Here is a 22,394-nt window from a genome sequence, read left to right on the forward strand (position 1 = left end):
TAATTTATCAACTGTTCTTGATGCACTATCACAGCCAGAACTGCAATTGTGGAGAAGTTGTCTGGGAAACTCAGTCTTTTATTTAATGTTTATGAAATATTGGAGACACTGAAAATGATTGCTTTATCGTACTCATAAGACTTTTCTTCTTTTCCCATTCTTCAAGTTCATTGTCTTGGAGTTGCGGTGACGTAACAATTTGACATGATGCACAGACCTTCCTCCATCCTCTCTAATCTTTATTTTTTCTTAAGTTGATAATAGGAGGAAGAAAATAATACCCAAAGGTGAGAACAAGTGACAAATCAAATGCAGTGAAAAGTTCACTAGAATCCTGGGGTGGGTAGCCATTCCCTTCTCTAGGGGATCTTCCTGATCCAGGGATGCAACATTGCAGGCAGATTCTTTACCGTCTAAGGGACCATAAGAGCCCCGTAGAATTCATACCTCTGTCGTATCACCTCCTAGTTGGCCACCTTAACCGCTTAACTCTCGGTCTTAGGTTCCTCATCCTTATTTGGTGCAGTATCTTTTCTTCAGCATTGTGTTTGCTTCCAATAAGAGGACACATAAAAAACAATACAAAACTGTAAGTCAGCTTCATTATTTTATGATGAGGCTTGAGAAGAGGCTCTTTTGGTGGAAGGTTCTTTTTTCTGAGGGTTGAATAAAATATGCTCTGAGTTTGTTATAGTCCTGCGTATACAATTCTGATAAAGTATTTCTGGTATATTGACCATCCGCTTCCCCCACCAACCCTCCACTCCACCCCCTTCCACCCCTCACCCCACCCCACCCCCTGCCCTCAGCATGGTAGTGTCTAAGCTAACTGGCTCTGAATCATTCAATGCTAAAGTTTCTTTCCACTGATATTGATCTCTCACTCAGGTTTCCTTTATCCCTGAGAACTTCCTCAATGGTAGATGGGCAGAGAAGGCAAGGCTTTCAAATGAGATGGCCCAGAATTTGAAATGTTTCCTTACTTTCTTCCTATCTTGGTGAACTTGAAAGAGCTCTGAGCCTTGAGACTCAGAGTCCCGAAAATCAGGCCTTTTCCTTGGATAACCTGAGGTTGCAGGCACTGTTCTTAAGGTCAAGAGCAAGCAGGCAGGAGAAACCAGCAAATGCTAAAGCTCTTTGCTCAAGGTCTCTTCTAAACTAGGTTTTTTTGTTTTTTTTTTTTAATTTTTTTTCCCCCTAAACTAGGTTTTTAACAAAGTTCCTTGATGTTGGTTCTCAGCTTTACAGCACCCCTGTTCCTTTCCATAGTAGCTGGCAGAATTCCAGGAAGGAACTACTGAATGGGCCCAAATGTTGACATTTTTATTTTAGATGATTGGCTTCAAGAAGTTGAGCTCATATTGGCTCTGTTTTCTGGGTGATGGGACTTTGTCTTTTTTTTTTTTTTAACAATTTTTGTCATCAGCTGTAACACGCACAGAGCATACTAAGCATCCCTTACCTGTCTGGTTTCTCAGGCTCTAGCTCCTCTTTCTCTAAACTGTTCTCCATCCCCAAAGCCCGGTCTAGTTCAGGACCAGTACACTGTAGGGATCAAAAGCACAGTTGTCAATGTCTGCAAGATCTGGATTGCAATCCTACTTCCTGTGTTTCCTGACTGTGAGAAATCAGACAAACCCCCCTCCTCTAAAGACCTTGATTTTTGTGGGTGTAAGATGGTCATTCCATGTAAGATGAAAATTCCATGGATGGACGAGCCTGGTAGGCTATAGTCCAAGGGATCACAAAGAGTCAGGCATGACTGAGCAATTTCACTGGTTCAAGATGGTCATAATGATTCTACCTTTCTCCAGGGTTGTGGTGAGATGAAGGAGGAACAGTTCTCAGTCCAAGGCAGAGGATGTACTCAAGGCCTATTACAGAGAATGCTGTAATGATAATGACATTGACGTCCCCCTTCTCTGCAGGAAAACCCTTCAGTGGTAGCATTCCCTCCAAGATGAAACCCAGACTGCCATGCGTGGCCCGACAGTTCCTCCAGGATCTAACCCTTTTCCTTTCTCCTTGGATTCTTCTCCACCGCCTCGCCTCACACCTGAAACCAAATGGCCATTAGCTCCCTGAAGGGCTGTTTCCCTACTCTACACCATTTGTTTCTTTCAGCCCAGGAAGCTCACCTTCCTCTCGTTAATTTCAGCATAATGTCTCTACCCTGAATATTCTATTCCAGCATCCCTCCTTCCGTGAAGCTTGCTTTCACCCCCCCAGGTTAGGTGAAATGCTCTCCTTATGCTTCTAACATGTCTTAAAGTCAACTCTCTCATAGAATCTGTCACACTCTGTAACATTTACGAGTCTCCATTTCTTTCTTTCTGTGGCCAGTAAGGACCGATTAAAGATAGCTGTCCTCATTCATCTGATTCTCTGGTATTTAGCCAGCACAATGACTGGAATATAAGATCTTCTGATTCACGTTTATTTCACTGAGTTATACTAAACTCTCACTTCAGCTCCTGGCTTCACTTCTACCTACACGAGAGTCATGTTGTCATAATTCTGCTGTATATAAGTAAAGGGACGATGCTCATTGTGACCCCCATTAAAAACTTGGTAGGAAGAGGTTGTTGTTATTATTCAATCACTAAGTCCTGTCCGACTCTTTGAGACTCCAAGGACCACAGGACATCAGCCTCCTCTGTCCTCCACTATCTCCTGGAGTTTGCTCAAATTCATGCCTATTGAGTCTGTGATTCTATCCAACCATCTCATCCTGGGCCACTCCCTTCTCCTCCTGCCATCAATCTTTCCCAGCATCAGGGGTCTTTTCCAATGAGTCGGCTCTTTGCATCAGGTGGTCAGGTAGGAGGAGGACTCTTTTCCAACTCAGAAGAGACTGGGACAGGCTGAGAACGTGTCTTGTTTGGACCTGCTGTAGAATTTTCCATCTGGAAGCTACATTTTAGGAAATCTCTCTTTAGGGAGTCAGATTCTAATTACTGTAATTTTTGTAATCCCCCCCTCTCTTCCCAAATGATCCAAATGGCCCATGTTTATTTTAAATATTAAAATGAATTAATTGTTTTTCTTTCAGCTTTGAGAGTTGCCAAAACCTACTTATGATGATACGGCATTTTGAAGTGTCTCAGAAGCTCTGAGGGCCCTGGAATAAAGTAGTCTGATGCTGCCATATGTTGCAACAGCAGGGAGGTTATTATAAAATGCAGATGTTTTAGCTGTATTAAAACAATTCTGTTTAACTGAAACATCTTTGTTAGATAATATTGGTATAAGCGAATGGTTTGGATGATAGATTGGGTGAGAAATTTGGGTTTCTTATTGAGTTTTGAGTTGGTTGTTTGGGTGCATGTTGGTGCCCAGTGGGATCTAGGAGAGTATTTTTGAAGCTGTAGAGAACTGCTAACTAGTAAGGCATAGCCTTGACATTCTTTCATTCATTCAAAGAAGAATCAAAATGGACCTGGACTCTCAGAATGTGTGCGTGTTTGTTTTTTTCTCCAGTTAGATGACTCTCATTATGCTCCAGAAACACCCTGTATGCCCTTCCCCAGCTCTTACATTAAGACCACCCGTGTGCTATCCTGGGCTTCGCAGGTGGTGCTAGAGTTAAACAACCCTCCTGCAGGAGACATAAGAGATGCAGGTTCGATCCCTGAGTCAGGAAGATCTCCCAGAGGAGGACGTGGCAACCCACTCCAGTATTCTTGCCTGCAGAATACCATGTGCATGAATTTCCTCATCTCTCAATCGGAAATGATAATGCCTACTCTAACCCACAGGGTGTTTTCCCAGAGACAAATAACATAATGCCTGAAAAAGCGTTATTTCAACTGTAAAGAACTCTACAAATGTTAGGGCTATTTTTGTGAAAGTCTCACCAACGCCTCAAACCGAGGCTGAGATGTCTTCCCTTTAGAAAGCCTCCTTTACTGCTTGCAGTCCTGAACTACTTTCTCCTTGGCACTTAGGTATTTTTATTTAACATGAGTTCTTGCCACTCTGCCCAGTATTGGGGCCAGCACTGTGATTGCCTCTGTCAGTAAGGTCTGGCGCAGTGAGCAGAAGCGCTTTCATGACCCTTGACCCTCCTGTAACAGCTGACTTCACTCAAGGGTCTTGTGTTTACCCCCCTGCCCCTCTGGCAACCGCCTGGCTGCCTAGTTCTTTGCCATCTTTCTAGCACATGGTTTGCATCTTCTGGCACAGCAAAAAGAGGAAACTGCCTGGAAAATCTCATGGATGGGAGAGCCTGGTAGGCTACAGTCTATGGGGTCGCAAAGAATCAGACACCACTGAGTGACTTCACTTTCACATTTTCCAACTCTGTGCCTGGGTGACCTTGGGGACGCCACTTAAACTCTCTGAATGTTGGATGCTTTATCTGTCAAAAATGATAATCCCTGTTATCTCAAGGTTGCTGAGAAGAAATCAAGTGATAGAGATGGCAGCTGGGCATCATAGTTGGTCCTTGAACCTATAGGACCACCTGGACCTATTTTGAGCAGAGCGCACTGCGATTGTAGTACCTACAGTTTTTCTTCCTGTTGTTTGTGTTCTTCTATCTGTTATCCCTGTGTGGGTACAGATTTTAAATACTTCCCCTGATTCAAAGAGAGGCCATAATCCTGCACTCATTTGCATACAATTAACATTTCCAGAGACGGTTCACGAAGAAGAAATCCCTCACCATCCTTGACCTCAACACCTCTGATCTAGCTGGGAGAGGCTGAAGAGCAGACTCCAACAGCCCTGTGGGGCCCTTTTAGCTCATAAAACTGTTGGGGGAATTTTGGCTACAGAAAATTGGAATTGGAAACTTCACACAACCTAATTGTACAATGCTGGAAGGAAGGTAGGATTTTGTAGCCTGGTTATAGTTAAAGGCACTTTTCAAAAATAGTAGTAGACTAGATGAGGGGAAAAGAAAAAAAAAAAAAATATATATATATATATATATATATATATATATATATTTTTTTTTTTAGAAAAAAAAGATCCATGCCTAAAATAGTTTATTTCATCTGGATGTGAGTATATGTCCACTGACAGGAATTCTATACCCTCTATTTTATACAAACTGCACTCAAAATGTATTGACAATAAAAGAGGGTAAATAGCTAAAAAATACTTTTAGAGCAATCTTGAGGACAGAACCATTCTCAAATTTTCTTTATTTCCAGTCTTTTGCAAATTTCATGCCCACACCTAATTCAAAAGCATTTTTAAGAAGAGCACTGAGGAATTCTGAAGCATTCAACTTTTCACAGAAACAAAAGCTGGCTTTCTTTTTATATTCATTTTCTGTTGTTTGTGCTATATTTAATTACACTTTTAGCAATTGCAAATACATCTGACATAAACAAATTTGGAAAAGCATGCTACTCCCTCTAGGTAAAGATACATCATAACTGATGAGGCAGACATGGGAGGTGGACTAGACAAGACCTCTTTATTTGGGAGGAGGGTCTTTGCAAATGTGATCAAAGATGAATTTACACTGCATTAGGATGGGCCTTGGAGAAGGAAATGGCAACTCAGTCCAGGATTCTTGCCTAGAGAATCCCGTGGACAGAGGAGCCTGGTGGGCTGCTGTCCATAGGGTCGCACAGGGTAGGACACGACTGAAGCAATGCAGCAGCTGCAGCAGCAGGATAGGCCTTTCCGGGTAGCTCAGGTGGTAACGAATCTGCCTGGAATGCGGGAGACCCTGGTTGGGAAGTTCCCCTGGAGAAGGGATAGGCTACCCACTCCAGTATTCTTGGGCTTCCCTGGTGGCTTTGATGGTAAAGAATCTGCCTGCAGTGCGGGAGACCTGGGTTCAGTCCCCAGGTTGGGAAGATCCCCTGGAGAAGGGAATGACAACTCACTCCAGTATTCTTGCCTAGAGGATCTATGGACAGAGAAGCCTGGGGGGCTACAGTCCCCCAGGGGTTTGTCCCCCATGAGGTTCCAAAGAGTTGAGCACGACTGAGTGACTGCAAACACGCACACACACACACACACACATACAATACCTAATAAGTTGCAGAGCTGTTATTACAACCTAGACAGTCTTACTCCAGAGCACATATACCAACTATTATACCATGCATTTAGCGAAGTCTCCTGGACATGCTACCTCTATTCATAATCAGTGTATCATCCAGACACTGTGCTGAACACTCACTACCTGCCAATGAAGTAGATGCTGAAATGATCTCCAGTAGACAAAAGCTTGGAGAAGTTCATAGTACTCATAAGTGGTTGAGCTGGGATTTGAACCCCCGTCTGTCTAGACACAAATCCTATGCACATGACCAGATGCTATACCACCAGAAAACTGTAGAGGACCATAGCAGTGTGGTGACTCTTGCAGAGGAAGCCTCACACAGGAACAACCTAAAGGTATCATTCCCATGCTTAAAACCCTTCACTCGCTTTCCATCATGGTCAGGAAAAAGTCTGTATTCATCAACCTGGCTCATCCAGCGCTTCCCTGTTCCCTGTCTCTCTCCTCCACCCATCCATTCAACCATAAAGCACTTTTGTGCAATAGTGATGCTAAGAGCTAACACATTCAATCCTCCCCATCTCAGCCCAGCATCAGCCCAGGTCCCGCCCTTGCTCTCTTGCCCTCTCTTCCTCACTAGAGATTCTCCAACTAATTTTGGCCTTGGCAGTAAGGAGAATGCATTGCCTCGTGTTACTGAATATCTAGGGGTAGGTGCACCAATGTCTCACCGAGACTACGGTGTAATCAATGGGAATAAAGAGAGAGACTTGGGGAAATCAAATGAATTAAGTAGGGAAAAGACATGGTGATTCTACTCAAAGAAGTGTCCAGCGGAAGTTTCCAGTGAAACCTCAGTGAGAGCTCCTGGTGCCCATGATGGACTCCAGGAAGACCAAGAGTAGTGTAGGGTTTGGGGGCAGTTCCCTTTGCTTTTCTCCCATGGGGTTTTTATGCTCTCCTTTCTCCTCTGAACTATTCCAAAAGCCCCAACTTCGTACCAATCTGCCCACTGACTGCAAGAAACCAATAACAACTGCAAAAGATTATTTTACAAGGTGTGCACTCCTCCCAAACCAGCATTAGGCTTCAGGCACAGCTTGATCCAGGGGCTATTTGGTACACTTGGCTGATTTCCTTTCACTGTTTAGGACTTCGGTTATCAAAATCCAATCAAAATTCCACTTTAATTTTGATCACTTTTTTTTTCAGAACCCTCTTCAGAATTTTCATAATGGTAACAAATGTATTAACAATAGTAATCAAGTTAGTACATTATGAAATGTAGACCAATCTCCATTAGGTGCCGGAAATAAAAGTAAAATCTTTAGATACAATTTTTCAGAATACACTGGAATTTGGTAAGTTTGGCACTTTAATCTTGTCTTTTATGACATATCTTACATCTTGATACTGGATTACACGCTTCTTGATCCAGGAAAACTCATATTTCATTCCCTTCCTCCTGTAATGTCTGACTTGATATTAGACATTCAGTAAGTAACATTGTATCAAATGAATAAAATCATGATTAAATTAAGGAGCATTTCCCATGAGGCCCCTCCCCAAATAGGAGCATATTGTTGACAAATATCAAAGAATAATTTCCCTTCCCCTCTAGTCAGTTGGGAGCTAGATTCTGCAGAGGTTTTCACATCCCACAGTGGGTGTTCCTGTTGAAGCCTACACTCCATCAACTCTTCTTTCTTCATCCCCATTGTCCAGAAGAGTTTGTGGTTTAGCTCACAAACTGGAGCCTCATCGTTTGTCTGTTAATCACCAGGATGTAAATACTTCATCTTTACACCTCTCCAACAGCTCAGAGCATTTCATTTTTCACATCTGCTCTCCTGATACTGCTTTGGAACAGGCAGGTGACAGGTGGTGCCCTGTGCTGACTTTTATCATAATGTCATTAATATTTTATTGCACTCATTTTCAGTCTCTCTGTCAACTAGACTGCATGCATGGAGGAGGCAGAAGTGAAGCTTATCTACTGCTCTGCCCAGTGCAGAGCGCACTGCCTGCCTCTACGCATTGCTTAGTGCATGTTTGCTAAATAACAGCTTGTCAGATGCGTGAATGGGTAGTGGATGATACTCCACAATAGATCATACAAAGTGTGAAAAAGATTGTGACATGAGAGTCAGCCCAGGTGATCCACTGCACTCATGAAAAGGATAAACCCACTTACATCCACACGCCCAGGTTCACATGCAGGCATTGCCGCTTACTAGCTCTGTGCCCTTGGACAACTACGTAACATTTCTGTGCCTCAATTTTCACATCTGTGTAATGGCAGGAAGAAATGTTTCTGCTTCGTGAGTTGTGAGGATCAAACGAAATGATTCATGTACAGAGCTTGACACTTCCTAAGTGCCCAGTAAGATCTATTGTTCATAGTAAGGATGTTGATATAATTGCTACTCTTTCTTAGGCATGTGCTTTATTCATTGAACTAATCCATTCCACAGAAAATAAAGTCCCCAGTCTACTAGAGACTGAATTGATTTTAAATAAGTATAGGGAGAAACTGATTGAGATGTTTGGAGTGTGAGAAGTTAAGAAAACTAAAGACAATTGAATTACACCTTATGTTGTAGGGAGTGCCTGCCTATATTTTTCTATTGAAATAATAAAAGGGAGAACTAATGAATGAATGAGTATTGCATGTATTTTTCAGGCGAGCTCTGATGGTTATGATATTTCATGCTTTTCAAATGTAAATGAAAAGTGTTTTATAATTGCTCTTCTCGGGAGCAGAAAATTGACCTGAGCTCAGAATTAAATATCAAAGTGAAAAGCAATGATTGAAGTCTTTAGCCAGTTGGTTTTATGGGATCCAAAGACTGGTGTAGAGACCGTGTGCCCACATCTGACCTAGGCAGTTTCATGTTTGTGGGGGTGTGCAAGGACCACCAGCCCTATGGCCTTTGTCATGTCACACCCTCCAACCTTTGATTTGGTTCCTTTTTTGGAGCCCTGGCCTTGACAGTCATGGTTTTTTGAGATACAGCAGAAAGAGGATATGTGACTTGATGCCCTGAATTAATAGATCAGCTAGCCTTGAACAAATTCTCTTAGCCTCAGTTTCCTCACTGGGAAAATCATTTTACTAACTTCTGCCTTCGGGATTCTTCTGACTGTTTAGTGGGCAAGTACACGTGAAAGTAATTTTTAACTATACACACACTAGGGACGTGAGTTATTCTTTTTTATTATTTTTTAAAATGTCATTGAAGAAGATATACAAGCTCCTGATAATGATGCCAGCAAGGGGCAGGGGCTCCTTATTTGAATTTTAATCCATCTTTCAACCTCCGAAGCTTTCTGTCCCAGTTGCTGTTAAAGTATGATATTCTTGAGTAAAAGGCTTCCCTGGTGGCTCGGGGTAAAAAAATCCACCTGCCAATGCAGGAGACTTAGGAGACACGGTTTTGATCCCTGGGTTGGGAAGAGCCCCTGGTGGAGAGCTTGGCAACCTACTCCAGTTATTCTTGCCTGGAGAATCCCATGGACAGAGGATTCTGGTGGACAACAGTCCATAGGGTCACAAAGAGTTGGTCACAACTGAGCATGCACTCACGTTCTTGAATAAACATGAAAAGCTCCTCTCTCTATCAAGATAAAACACAAATTCAATGTTTTTAAAATTTCAGTGGATGAGTGTTATAAAACATCTGTAATAATCTAAAAAAGGTACCATAATCATAACAATTGAATTAGAAACTAAGAATTAACTACATCAGAGACACTATTCAAATAAGCTTCTAAGATACATGTGTGGCATAGTTTTAATCAGGTATCTATGGAAACAGCTGCATATTAATACTTGAGCTGGGGATACTGTGTTTTATTTGTTCACACACAGCCGCAGGCTCCAAAGTGTTGGCATCTTCCAATACTTATAATAAAGAAAGATGGTTTGCCTGCTCAGAAGCAGACTTTTGGTGACAATGATAAAGTTGAAGCTTTAGGGCTCCTGACTTATAAGGCCATTCTAAGGCCCTCCAAGGGGTCCTCTGAAGTTTGCAGTTACATTTTGTGATGTTTTTCTTTTTCTTAATGTATTGGGTAAATGTCAGCCATTTTTCTAAAAAATAATTGTATTCATTTTACTTTTGGCTGTGCCGGATCTTTGTTGCTGCACAAACTTTTCTCTAGTTGCAGTGAGGGGGGCTATTCTATTTGTGGTGTGGCGGCTTCTCATTGTGGTAACTTCTCTTGTCGTGAATTTTGGGCTCTAGGATGCAAGGGTTTTAGTAGTTGTGGCTCCCGGGCTTTAAAGCACAGGCTCAGTATTTGTGGTGCATGGGCTTAGTTGCTCCGAGGTATGTGGGATCTTCCTGGATCGGGGGTAGAACCCGTGTCTCCTGCATTGGCAAATGGATTCTTTACTGTTGAGCCACCAGGGAAGGCCTTGTCATGTTTTTCTTAAATAGGATCCCTTCAACTTATTGGAGTCTCAGGACCCACAAGTCTGGATCAGCCCACTTGGAATCGATGGAAAATTCTCTGCCCACCACACCTACAAGGCTGAAGTCTTCACTTTGCAAATACCCAAGTGGTTCCCATCCAAGGACATGGATGCTAGTTTGGAAATGTGTGTGCTCTGCCACGTCCATCCAAATATTCTTGGAAAACAAAAACCAAAAAACGCCCCATACCACTAAAAGTTTTTTCCACACGAGGATCTATCTGCAGTTGTCCAAAAGGTATATGTTTCTGTAGCCATTTAATTGAAGCAACATTTGGTAGCGTTTATACCATTGCTTCTCTGCATCTATGATAGCATGTTATTACAACAGACTGTGAAGTGACTGTGGTCTGAAAGGAGTTTATCAGAATCGAGGGAAATGTTGCTTGCTGCTGCTGCTGCTGCTGCTGCTGCTGCTAAGTCGCTTCAGTCGTGTCCGACTCTGTGCGACCCCATAGACGGCAGCCCACCAGGCTCCCCCGTCCCTGGGATTCTCCAGGCAAGAACACGGGAGTGGGTTGCCATTTCCTTCTCCAATGCATGAAAGTGAAAAGTGAAAGTGAAGTCGCTCAGTCATGTCCGACTCCCAGCGACCCCATGGACTGCAGCCTACCAGGCTCCTCCATACGTGGGATTTTCTAGACAGGAGTACTGGAGTGGGGTGCCAAATGTCGTCTAGAGTTCTCCAAAGATGAGCCTCTGTGATTTCTGACTTTTTCAGTGTTAGAATTTCACTGGAAAATTTATTTCTTGGACGGCTCCTACTGTGTTCACAGGTGACTTAATCGATGCTGAGACTCAGAAAGACTTGGTTTAAGTTCCAGTTTTGCACCTTATTGACTGCATAAGCTTGGGCAAAGGCTGTAGCTCCCTTGGTTTTCCTATCTGTTAAATCGGCCATAATCCAACTCCCTTCGTGAAATTATTGAGAGACTTATTTGAAATAAATGTCCTGGTGTGACTGAGGGACAGGGACCACAAGACCCCACTATCCCACCCCTCCTTGGGGTCACTCCTGGTGTTCCCCAGAGGGCCAGGTTCCTGCTTCTCTGACGGCGCTTACTGAAATGAGCCATGAAGTGTTCCTGCACCTGCTGTGCGTTCTTTGGGGCTGGAGTCTATTCAGCTCCAGGAAGACTTCAGGCATGACCCTGTTTATTGAAGGAAATTGAATTGAATAGTCAAATAGAGGCAAATAGGCATGCTCTTTTGGTGTGTAATAGAATATCAGAGTGACATGTGGTGTGTGTCATTTGCAAATATATAGTCAAGAGGACTTCTAGGGCAAGGCATATCTAATTTCTAAAGTCCTGATGAATTTTATTTTTGTTAAAATGTGGATCTTTTTTTTTTTAAGTCTTTATTGAATCTGTTACAATATTGCTTCTGTTTTACATTTTAGTTTTTTGGCATGTGGCATCTTAGCTCCCCAACTAGGGATCGAACCCACATCTCCTGCATTGGAAGGTGAATTCCTAACCGCTGAACCACCAGAAAAGTCCCCTGATGAATTTTAGAAAGGATTTTTGAGTGTTGATGAAATTATAAAATGCCTTCCTGCCACAAGAGGGCTTTCTTATCCCTTGGCCTTGAAGGTGGGTTAAATCCTCTCTTGGGACATCTATGTTTCTTTTCTAAACCTTGGGGACTAGCTTCCCACATGCTGTGAAGAGTGAGAATTAGGGAACCCCTGTTGCCACAGCTCTTAGTTCCAGACCAGTGCCACCTTTTCAGTCCCCCACTGGCAAAAATATGGACAATGGCCACCTTTCAAACAGCCGTAAATCTTGTGAGTAGATAGCGGAAGGCTGCTATTTCAAATCCCAGTATCTCCATAATCATAATTGCCAGCAACAACAACAACAAAAAAACAGAAGTAGATGAAAAATAGCTTCTGTCTAACCTCCAAATTCTAAGTCTTGTAGAAAAGCATCTAATTGTCAAAACCCAAATCAGATCCAGAATTGCAGGATTTGGGGAAATGTAGACACTAACTTTTCAGTCTCTAATTCAGAAAAGGATGTTTGTGGCCTTTTTATTTTTTTGACTGTAACTCTTAGTTTGTTTGTTTGTTTGTTTGTTTTTGGTAACTCCCAGTTTTAAAAATCACTTACTGCTCTGTTGTCCCCTACGGGCTAAAGATCAGGTTTCTTTCTTTTTTTTTTTTTTAATTGGAGTATAGTTGTTTTTCAACGTTGTGTTACTTTCTGCTGTACAGCAAAGTGAATCAGCTATATGTGTACATATATCCCCTCCCTCTTGACCCTCTCTCCCACCCTCCTCATCCTTCCCTTCTAAGTCATCACAGAGCACCAAGCGGAGGTGTCTGGATTATACAGCAGATTTCCACCAGCTCTCTGTTTCACACATTGTTGTTGTGCAGTCGCTAAGTCATATCTGCCCCTTGGCAACCCCATAGACTCTTCTCTGTCTTCCACTGTCTCTAGGACTTTACTAAAATTCATGTCCATTGAATCAGTGATGCTTATATATGTCATTGCTACTCTCCCAATTGTTCTAGCATTTAAGGGCCATCCCAAACTGTTTCCAGTGGAATTCTCAAGTCTCAGTTCTGACCAGTGCCTCTTCACCAAGAACCTAGCATACTGGTGAACTTTTCCATAAGCTTGCCATCTTCCATCTCTCCTCCACATCTTTGCCCATTGCCTGAATGTTGTCCTCTGATTCTGTCCAGCAAGCTCATTTTTTTTTTAAAGACACTATAATATCCAGCTGGAATGTTTCATCCTCAATAAAGCTTCTTTGTGAAGTAGGCAGAATGAGATTTAGTACCTGCTTTTATACCTGCTTTAGTACTTACTTCCATCTGATGGCTCAGATGGTAAAGGATCTGTAATGCAGAAGTCCCGGTTTCAACCCCTGAGTCAAGAAGACCCTTTGGAGAAGAGAATGGCAACCCACTCCAGTATTCTGGCCTGGAGCCTTCCATAGACAGAGCAGCCTAGTGGGCTACAGGCCATAGGATCACAAAGAGTTGGACATAACTTAGTGACTAACACTTCCTTCCACTTTATACCTGAAAACTCAGATTCAAAGACATTTAAGTAATTTGTCCAAGATCAGAAAATTAGTGAGCGCACGCCAAAAAAAATTTAGTTCTTCTGATTGTGATTTCTGACCTACATACCAACATCTTTTTATTGAAAATAGCACAATGCTTAATCGTGTTATCTGCGTCTGAGAAAAGTAGTGAACTTTGTGGAAAAGAGCCTTTTAGCATTCTCTGAAAAGACTGTAATCTCAAGCCTTAAGAAGTGCTTAAAAGATTTTCAAGAGAGGCTACTTAGCAGCAGGTTTAGTACCTAATGTCTTCTGGGCTAACAAATGTGTTCTTTATTCCTCACATTTGACTAAATGCCTTTAGGAGAACATAGCATCTCCCCGAGTGTCATATTGCCTTTGGTTTATCATTGCATTCTCAAAGGGCAAAAGAAAGTGCCTTCCTTTTTATTTCATCAAGTTATAGCGGTTGATACATCAGACTAGACCCTCAGCTAACGGTTGCCACGGATGTGCTGAGCCTCGGCCAGGGTGAGATGGATGACAGAGGTGTGCATTGCCACATCATGGATGGATCTACAGGTGTCCTATATGCCAAGTTCTCTGCTAAGCAATCGTCTTGGGAGTGAACAGGGGTATTTTATGGCTGACATTGTTTAAAACTGCCAATGAATGGTGATAATAAAAAGCAGAACAACCTTAATCCTTTTATTTACTTATTTGGTTGCTCTGCACAGCCTGTGGGATCATAGTTCCCTGACCGGGGATTGAACCTTGGCCCTCAGCAGTGAAAGTGCAGAGTCCTAACCACTGAACCCACCAGGAAGATCCCCTGTTATAATGATCACCCCATTAACGCCATAATCTTTGTCCTGATCCTGCACCGTGAGCATGAACTAGATGTTTGACCCAAGCAGAGCCCCTGAGCAAACATTTTGCATCTTGAACTCTGCAAGAATTTTCTCAAAAATGACCAAAGGATAAGGACCAAGAGCTCCCAGTGGCTGAGAAGTCGGAGAGGAGGATGAAGCTGACCTTCAGGAGAAGAAGAAACCCAAGTTTTAGGGAAAGAGTCATGGGTCTCTGGGTCTTTTTGTTTCCAAAGTCCAGGTTTTGCCCCTAGATTCCTTAAGACATTAGGATAGTTATGATAAAGCCTGATTTTGCTTCAGCTGTGTCAACTAGGATATCTGTCTCTTTATCACCAAAGGAATCAGATAATATAGCCACTTCCTCACTAAGCCTGTGTTGGTTTCTGGAGGTGGAAAAAAACATCCTTTTTGCTCCGAAATGCTTCCCAGTTTAGGGAGGGTGCTGTGCTACGCTAAGTCGTTTCAGTCATGTCCAACTCTTTGCAAACCTGTGTATGGACTGTAGCCTTCCAGGCTCCTCTGTCCATGGAAGTCTCCAGACAAGAATACTGGAGTGGGTTGCTGTGTCCTCCTCCAGGGGATCTTCCCGAACCAGGGATCGAACCCTTGTCTCTTACATTTCCTGCATTCGCAGGAGGGTTCTTCACCACTAGTGACGCCCAGGGAGCCCTTAGGGAGGGTGACAGACACCCAATTAAGAATTGTAAAATCCCTTTAGCTGAAGTCATCTGGATGGGAGGCTGCTCGGTAAATTGAAAAAGTAGGTTGAAATGGGAGCTTATGGGAACTCAATTTAAATATTTTATTTGTAATTTAAACATAGAATAAGTTCATTATCTGGTCTCTTAAAATAAGGCCAAGGTATTTTTCAAGCAGAGGTCTGTTTTTTCTTACAGAGACCACAGCTACTAATGCATCAGTCAAATTTTCTAGCTCTTTAAAATGGAGCCACATGTTTAAAAGTACTCTCAAAATGATCAGAGTGATTTCTGGATTTTTATTCTTTTTCCCACAAATGTGAATGGCTGGCTTGCTGACATCTAGTTTGGGTGCAGTGTTCTAGCTATGCAATATTGCCCAGTCTTTCCAAAGTGTTCAATTCCATCTTTATATAAACAGCACCCTGTATTCTTACTCCATATTTTTATTTACCATTCATTACCTCTAGAATATTATCTCAGCAAAGGTGACTACCGTGTCTGGTTTTGCCTACTGCCTAGTCTCCAAGCCCAACCCTGCACCTGTCACATAGCACCTACACCTTGACATGAGAAACAAGTGAATAAATGGATGAATTATAATCTAAGTGTCAAAGGAAAAAGAAATGGGCTTGAATCTTCACTATGCACTTACCAACTGTGTGACTCTGAACTGCTTCATTTGGCTTAAATTCTTTAAATCTCAACATCTTATATATATCAATAAAATGCAATGAAGATAGTAACCCACTGTCAATTAAAAAATAGTCACAACCTGGAAATTGAGAGTTATTTTGTATTTGGTATTTGTATTTTGTATTTGGAATTCTCAGGACTTCAAGCCCAGGAGACAGTATCTCAAGTGACCCCGAGAGAACTGTTGCGAGGAGGCGGGTGGGGAGGAATCAGGTTAGATAGAAGTTTGCAACAAAAGGCAGGTAGTCTTAACATCAAAAGGTTATTGTTAATTAAGGAAAATCAGGTATCTCAAATTGAGGAATTTGGTGCTCTTCACTTTCACTTTTCACTTTCATTCATTGGAGAAGAAAATGGAAACCCACTCCAGTATTCTTGCCTGGAGAATCCCAGGGACAGAGGAGCCTAATGGGCTGCTGTCTATGGGGTCGCACAGAGTCGGACACGACTGAAGCGACTTAGCAGCAGCAGTAGCAGCAGTATGTATGGGAAAATGCCAGTGTCTGGGCTCACTGAAATCATTCCTTTCATATGCATCTCAGATGTCTGGGCCAGCATCCTGCTTCTTGGTTTATTTATATCCCTGGTTCCTCATTCACTGTAGGGAGGACGCAGAAAATGGATCACAGGCATTGTTTTCCCTTTTGGGTGCTCTCTGGGCTCAGAGATTCACATTTGGAGGCCGGAAATCCCTGATGGCTGTCACATCCTTGTTTATTGATAAGAGCAAATACTCCATTTCACACGACTATGGGCTAACAGGTGGCTCTCCTGGTAAAGGACACACCTGTCAATGCAAGAGATTTTAAGAGACAGGAGTTCAATTCCTGGGTCAGGAAGAATCCCCTGAAGGAGGACATGGCAACCCACTCCACCATTCTTGCCTGGAGAAACCCTTGGACAGAGGAGCCTGATGGGCTATGGTACATGGGGTCGCAAAGAGTTGGACACAACTGAAGTGGCTTAGCATGCATGCATGGTTAATGTGAAGTTTTGATTAGATACTGAATGCAAAGCACTTGGCTTGCTACACAATGAGCGATCACTTTAAAATAAAATATTATGGGGGACTTCCCTGGTGGGCCAGTGTCTGGGACTCCAAGCTCCCAATCCAGGGTCCCTGGGTTCAGTCCCTAGTCAGGAAGTTGGATCCCTCAAGCCGCAAGTAGGAGTTCACACACCTTGACTAGGAATTTGCCTGCTGCCACTAAAGACCCCACATGCTGCAGCTAAGACACAGCGCAAACAAATAAATAAACATTTTTTTTAAAGATATTATCTATAACCCCAGGATAAGCCTCTCGCCAGAGCCTGGACCTATACTGCAGTTGACCTTGCTTGGCCTACGGTACAGAGAGTATTGGGAGGTCTCCGGTTTGCGAGGGTCTGAATGGTGAGTTCTTCCCAAAGCCATTCAGAAGCATAGGTGCAAGCAAGCTTGGAAGTACTGCCTGCCTAGAGGACTGCCCTGCTTTCTTTCTCTCCTCCAGGACAAGCATTTGCATAAAATGAGGGTGCTAACTCCCTCATTGTTTTCACCTTGACTTCCCCCTCCGGGTGTGCTGTAGCAATAGATGCCCCTGAAGCCATTTTGCTGACTGGAATAGAGCCAGTTAGATGAGAGGCAAGTCCAGGCAGGAGCCACTGAGGCCCTTGAAATCCACCCGGGGGCCCCTTTTCATGCAAATGACAAAAACCAGGGAGAGAAAGTCGTGCAGAATGTGAGTACAAAGGCCGCCCTGGGTATAGGGTACAGTCTGGCTACAGGAGAGAGTCTTGTACCTCTGATCTCCAAAGCCAGAAAATCTGATATTCTACCTCAGTAAGACTTGGGAATTGTATTAAGGGGCAAACTTTCCCATTTTTTTTTTCAGACTGTGTTTTCAGGGGATTTGAATGATGTTTCTCAAGCAGCTAGCAAATCTGAGGGAAGCAGAAGTGTTGAAAATGGGCTTTTATAAGCAGACTCCAGGCAATTTCCCATCATCTGGAAGACAATGCCTTACAGGGTGGGGAGCTGGGGCAGTTGGCAGTAGCCAGACTAGCCGCTGCTGCTGCTGCTAAGTCACTTCAGTCGTGTCCGACTCTGTGCGACCCCATAGATGGCAGCCCACCAGGCTCCCCCGTCCCTGGGATTCTCCAGGCAAGAACACTGGAGTGGGTTGCCATTTCCTTCTCCAACGCATGAAAGTGAAAAGTGAAAGTGAAGTCTTTCAGTCGTGTCTGACTCTTAGTGACCCCATGGACTGCAGCCTACCAGGTTCCTCTGTCCATGGGATTTCCCAGGCAAGAGTACTGGAGTGGGTTGCCATTGCCTTCTCCAGCCAGACTAGCTAGAGGCTGGCAAACCTGGGTGCTGGAGAATTTTGCTATTAAAATTTTATTTTGAAAATCTCCCATAAAGATGTTGAATTTTATGAAATATATCTTCAGAATTAATGGGGACAATATTATGATTATTCCCTGTTGATTATTAAAAGGTATTTAATGTTAAATTCTTGTGTTTCTGGAATTGTAAAACAAAGGAAACAAACAAAAAATCTATTTCTGTTTGCAAACAAGGTGCATCTACCTCCTAAATAATATCTGTTGTTCTGTTCACCAGTGTCCCAGAACTAATAGTCAGAAAACAAAACATGAAATGGTTTGGTCATAAAAAGCTCTTCTGTATGATAATTTGTAATAAGTTTAAATTTTTTAGTCATCTGGGAACACACTGAAATTAAAATGTTTTCTAAAAATAAAAAAATAAAAGTCTCCCATAAAGTGTCTATCCCATACTTGAAGACTGAATGTGCACTGCCACTTAAAGAATCTATTTAATAATTAGTTAAATAGATTTAATTAAATTAATTAAATAGTCCATGCCAGGGACAGTGATGGCCATGGAAATAGATGCAGTCATGAGCTGAACACAGTCTCTGCCATCTCTCTATTCACTCATTTGTTTAGGAAATATTTCTTTAGTACCTACAGTTTTGAGGCTCTGAGTGCCCCTCAAAGCCATGATGAGGACCGACTCCCATCCAGCAGCAATTACCTGAACTGGATCACAAGTACCTGGAAACTGACAGATAGCATAATAAGCATGAAATGGACATCAGGCAGGGGCGTTTGCAGGAAGCAGGCTTCTCAGCCCCACAATGGGACAGCTTTCCCAAGAGGAAAAACCTCATCATGTGAAGCTCTGTGGACACTTCATTGATAAAGCCCTTCATATGAGAGGAGGGCTAAATAGAGCAAAGAGGAAGCAGGTGGGAATTAACTCCAGCACTTGCCGTATTTTATTTCATTGAATTTTCATTGCAGCCTTGTGAAGTAGATGATATTATCACTATTTCCCAAATCAGGGAACTAAGTCTCAGAGAGAGGATGTAGTTCACCTAGTGTTACCTTATTATTGAGGGATGAAGGCAGGATCTGAACTCCAGTCAGACTTAGAACCTGAGGCTTTCCCCATCTCACCAAGAATCCCATCCAGGAAAAGCGTGGCAAAGGATTGCGTCCTGGCTTTGCCATGTGGTAACTGTTCAGGTCATGCAAGTGATTTGACTTGATTCAGTCTGTCGGCTAAGTGAAGCTAATTATTTGTGCCTGCTTCTTTTCAGGGTTTTGTGAGGAACAAATGAAAGAATGAATGGTGAAAATACTTAGGATCCATAAATATCTATGAAGATATGAGAAACTATGATGATTAAAATGCACCTGTCTTAGGGGGAGGGGTTGGGGGAGGCATGGAGTGCGTGGTTGGTGTCAGCAGATATAAGCTGTTATAGGTTGAACAGATAAACAGCCAGGTCCTACTGTTTGAACAGAGAACTATATTCAATATCCTATGATAAACCACAATGGAAAAGAGTATTTAAAAAGAATGTATATATATATGTTTGTGTAACTGAATCACTTTGGTGTACAGCAGAAATTAATGCACAATTAGCATTGTCAATCAACTATACTTAAATTTTGAAAATTAATAATAATAATAAAATGTATCTGTCTTAAACTCCTTTCCATACTAGAGCAAATTATAGAAAAAGAAAGAAGCAGATCCTTGCGTAGTTCCCACAGCACAAGATCTTTTTAGGATTTAGTTCATGTTGCTAGTCAATGGGTTGTTTTGTTTTTATCTACCGTGTTGGTCACATGGTAAAACATTTTTCTGACAAGTGTTGGGTTCCTATTTTCAGGCTATATGTGTCTGGTTTCCTTTCCTCTTGAGGAAGAGTTGATGTCTTCTGAGCCTGATTCCTCTCCCATGTTCCCCGTTTCAGGGAATGTAGCACATGCTTCCCATTAACCAAACTCAAAAACCTAGCTATCACCATGGTTACAGCCTCTTTCTCTCCTGCCATCCCTCTGGTTGCCAGTCCTGTAGACCGTATCTCCCCATCACCTCTCACCTGTCTCCGTGCCCACACCCTTAGCCCCTTCTGACAATTCATTCTCCAAACCACAGCCAAGGATGTTCTTTTAAAATATCAATCAGCTTATGTCATTGCTCTGCTTAGTAGCATGCAGTGGCTTCCGGTTTTAGTTGGAATTAAATGCTAACATCTTAGGCAGGCCTGACACATTTATCTACACCTCCAACTTCACTGCATATCACCACACTCCTCTCTTACCACCCTCCGGCCACACCATTGCTCTCCATTGGCCTCAGGACATTTGCACTCACTGTGTGCTCTTCCTGGGGCTCTCTTCTTACACTACACAAGGCTGGCTCATTCCAAACTTTCAGAAATTCATTTACATGTCAGTTCCTCAGGAAGGTCATTCCTGACCCCCAGTTTGGATCATGTCATCAACCATCATAATCTCTGATCATGACCTGCTCTTCTTGGCATTTGTTACACATTAACGTGTGTGGGCATGTTTGGGTGTGTTGTATTCAATGTCTGTATCTCCTTTTAGAATGTAAGCTTCACAATAGTAGGGCTCTCATCCATTTGGTTCACCACCATCTACCAACACTCAGCATGGCGCCCAGAAAATAACAAGGACTCAGTAGACATTTGTCATGTTCCTAGAATGGTAGAAAATCAATAGTTCCTCAAGAAGTTCAGCCAAGAGCCCCATGACTTCTACATGCTTCATCCACCCTTCTGAGACCCAGTGATCAGTTTAACAAGACTGTCCCTTGTTGACTGGAAAAAAATTGCACAAACTAAAAGTTGATAGTTACTGTTAGGTAGTTAGAATAGGAAAAAGGATGGCTTTTTCCACCACCAGAATGGCGGTGGCTAAAAGACAAGGAAGGGGAAAGACTGCGAAAATAGAACAAAGGAATGTCCGAGGACCTGAGTGGGACCTCAGGTAGAACAAACAGCAGCCCTGGTTAGCCCAATTTACATAGGGCAGGCCCAGGGGGAGGAAAAGAACATATAAAAGAGGAGCCAAAGGGCCCGGGGTCTCTCTGTGTGTGCGCATGTACACACACTCTCTCTGTCTCTCTTTCTCTCTCTTTCTCTGTTTTCTCTTTGTGTCTTTTGGGTCAGCATACACTCATGTCTCAAGGATGTATTTTCCTTTTATTTTCTAAATAAAACTGAGCTATAATGCAGAGCTGTAACACTGTCCGAGAGCTGTGACGTGCCGAGGGCTTTAACGTCCGTCGCTTCAAATTTTTGTTGTGACGAGACAGAACCGAGGAAATTTACCCACTCCCCTAACATTTGTGTTTTATTCAGCAGACTTTCTGAGGATTTCAAGCCTGGAACACAGCATCTCAGACATGCTGAGAAAACTGTCTAAGAGGCAAGGGCGGAAGGGGGAGCCAGGATATATAAGAGTTTTTGCAACAAGAGACCAGGTAGTTGGAACATCAAAGGAGTACTGTTAACAAAAGAAAATCAAACATCTCTCCTTAAGGAATTTGGCGCTTTTCTGTGTAAGGGAAGATATGAGCATCTGGGCTCATTGAAATCATGCTTTTGATATGCAGCTCCGCTCTCTGAGACAAGTATCATGTGTTTCCTCATCGGAGTTTCCTCAGGGTGCGTGGTCCAGGGTAGTTGCAGCCACTTGACTGCTACATGGGCTTGGCAGTGGGCGGCTCCTTTGTCTCCATCCTGAGTTCCCTCAGGGCTCACCGTCAGGGCAGCTGTAATCTCATGGCTTGATGGCTCTAATGTCCTTTGCTTACTGATAGAGCAGCAATACTTTAGTTCTCACCTTTGTGTTGGTTTGTCCCAGGAGCGACTTGTGCTGTCCGTGCTTCCTCGTTTTGTTGTCCTGGAGATGATCAATGACATGACCAACGTGGAAGACGAGCACCTACAGCATCAGTTCCACCGGATCTACATCCATCGCTACGAGAATGTCAGGTGAGCAACAAGACCCCCACCTCCGTCTCTGCCCTGGCTGCTCTCACCTCACCGCCATGATTTCTGTCTGCCTAAATGTCAGCGCCTTTCTTCATGTGATTGATTAACTCATTAACTAGTGATTATTCATCAGAGAGTTTAACACTTCCAAATTGAGCCTCCAGAAGAATGTCAGAGAAATGCAGTTATATTTGCTAATCAACCTCTTGCCTGGCTCCCCTGCAGCAGGCTTGCCTGCCTTTACATTTTGAGTAGGAAAAACAAGAGCTTTTTATACTTTTATGGGAAAAAATGATTCCAGAATATGATCTGGAGGCTTCAGGGGCGATTACACATGTT

General features: G+C 42.9%; 1 protein-coding gene across 3 annotated transcripts in view; it reads left to right on the top strand.

Moving 5' to 3' along the window:
- The window catches only part of ADCY8 (adenylate cyclase 8), a 225,256-nt gene that overhangs the window by 45,619 nt on the left and 157,243 nt on the right, over nt 1-22,394 (top strand). For all 3 annotated transcript variants that reach the window (XM_010811937.4, XM_025001640.2, NM_001192841.1), the window contains exon 3: nt 21,925-22,055. In XM_010811937.4, coding sequence (XP_010810239.2) covers nt 21,925-22,055 — 131 coding nt within the window. The remainder of the gene's footprint in view (nt 1-21,924; nt 22,056-22,394) is intronic.

The sequence above is a fragment of the Bos taurus genome, chromosome 14, assembly GCF_002263795.3.
Source record: "Bos taurus isolate L1 Dominette 01449 registration number 42190680 breed Hereford chromosome 14, ARS-UCD2.0, whole genome shotgun sequence".
Lineage (NCBI taxonomy): Eukaryota > Metazoa > Chordata > Mammalia > Artiodactyla > Bovidae > Bos > Bos taurus.